Genomic DNA, 1,470 nt, shown 5'->3' with positions numbered 1-1,470 from the left:
AAAATGATACTAAGCAAGTGGCATAAGCTTGTAAGTCTGAAATGCATCAGATAGTCCATTCTCATAATAAGTTGATTACTTGATAGTCCATCCCCTGCCGACATTGTTGATTTCATTTATTTATATATATCTTTGCCTCATGCTGGTGTGTCCAATGCTGATGAGCTATAGCCGAAACAGATTATTTTTGTTAAGCTATAACCTGTGTGGTAGGTAGGTTAGAATTTAATAACAGGTTTTAAGTCTAGTTGGGATGGTGAACTAACCAGAACTTCTCTCATGCATTCCCAACTACATCTCATCAAACACTTGGAACGTACCCTTCACATTGCACTCTATAAATACCAATTTAAATTTCCTGCCTTAAACACTTACTCATAACAGAAATAGAAGTTACCCATATATATATTCAGAAAAGACTAGCTAGTTCTCTCTGATCCTATCAAACAATGGCTAGTTGCAAGCATGTTTTCATTTTGGCTTTAATTGTAACATTGTCTTTGTCAAGCATTAATATGAGCTTGGCTGCTCGTCAACTATTGCAAACGCCTGCAGCTCCATCTCTGCCAACATTGCCTCCATTGCCTTCGGTGCCAACACTGCCTCAAGCCACATTGCCACCACTGCCTAGCACGCCATTGCCAACACTGCCAACTACCACACTGCCACCATTGCCGTCACTGCCAACTCAACCAACTCTGCCAAAGTCCACGTTGCCACCATTGCCAAGCACCCAAATCCCCTCCTTACCAAATCCGACTTTGCCAACGACTCTTCCTCCTTTGCCAGCGACTCCATTGCCCACCATCCCTACAACAATCCCGTCAATTCCTACAATTCCAACAATTCCCTTCTTCTCCCCACCCCCATCAAACTGAACTAGTAGTCCTTGAAACGCTGCAGCCACGAGACCATTCAGGCATTCACTCTTCTTCACCCATTTTGGGATGGCTGTATGTTTGCATGGCTTCTTGAAGTGTTTCTCGAGCTTGTTGGAGCCTGCCTTGCTTCTATATATGTGTTAAAAGGAACCAGTGGGTTTATGATTGTAATCGTTTGTATTTGTCATTGTAGACTCATTCCTTACTTATTTTAGTGTCATTCAGATTGTTATTGTCATGATTTCCCTTACAATATGATTTCTTATTTATTCTAATGATGGTCCTTTCTACCTTCCCCCCCCACCCCCCCCCCCCCCCCCCCCCAACCCAACGCAAAAAGGATAAAGTTTATTTAATAAAATCGTCTAAGATAAACATATTACACTAGTTTGAGTAATTATTTTTTTGGACTTCCCCAAAAATGCACAACATACAAATATGATGGACAAGGCCAATATAGACAAAAGGGTTGACTAATAGATGACCCCGAAACAGCTAGAGTGAAGACACTTTTATTTGCTTCACGGTAGATGTGTTGGATTGAAACTTGCCAAGGCCTGGCAAGAATGTACGTTCCAGCAATCAGTAA

General features: G+C 41.6%; 1 protein-coding gene across 1 annotated transcript; it reads left to right on the top strand.

Annotated features, from left to right (window-relative positions):
- Positions 1-449: 449 nt before the first annotated feature.
- LOC126689782 (protein PELPK1-like) lies at positions 450-878 on the top strand. The gene has a single exon (XM_050384960.1). The coding sequence runs from the start codon at positions 450-452 to the stop codon at positions 876-878; it is 429 nt and encodes a 142-aa protein (XP_050240917.1).
- Positions 879-1,470: the final 592 nt, after the last annotated feature.

The sequence above is a fragment of the Quercus robur genome, chromosome 6 (assembly GCF_932294415.1).
Source record: "Quercus robur chromosome 6, dhQueRobu3.1, whole genome shotgun sequence".
Lineage (NCBI taxonomy): Eukaryota > Viridiplantae > Streptophyta > Magnoliopsida > Fagales > Fagaceae > Quercus > Quercus robur.
The sequence above is the reverse complement of the archived record's forward strand: the minus strand, read 5'-3'. Positions and strand labels throughout refer to the sequence as shown.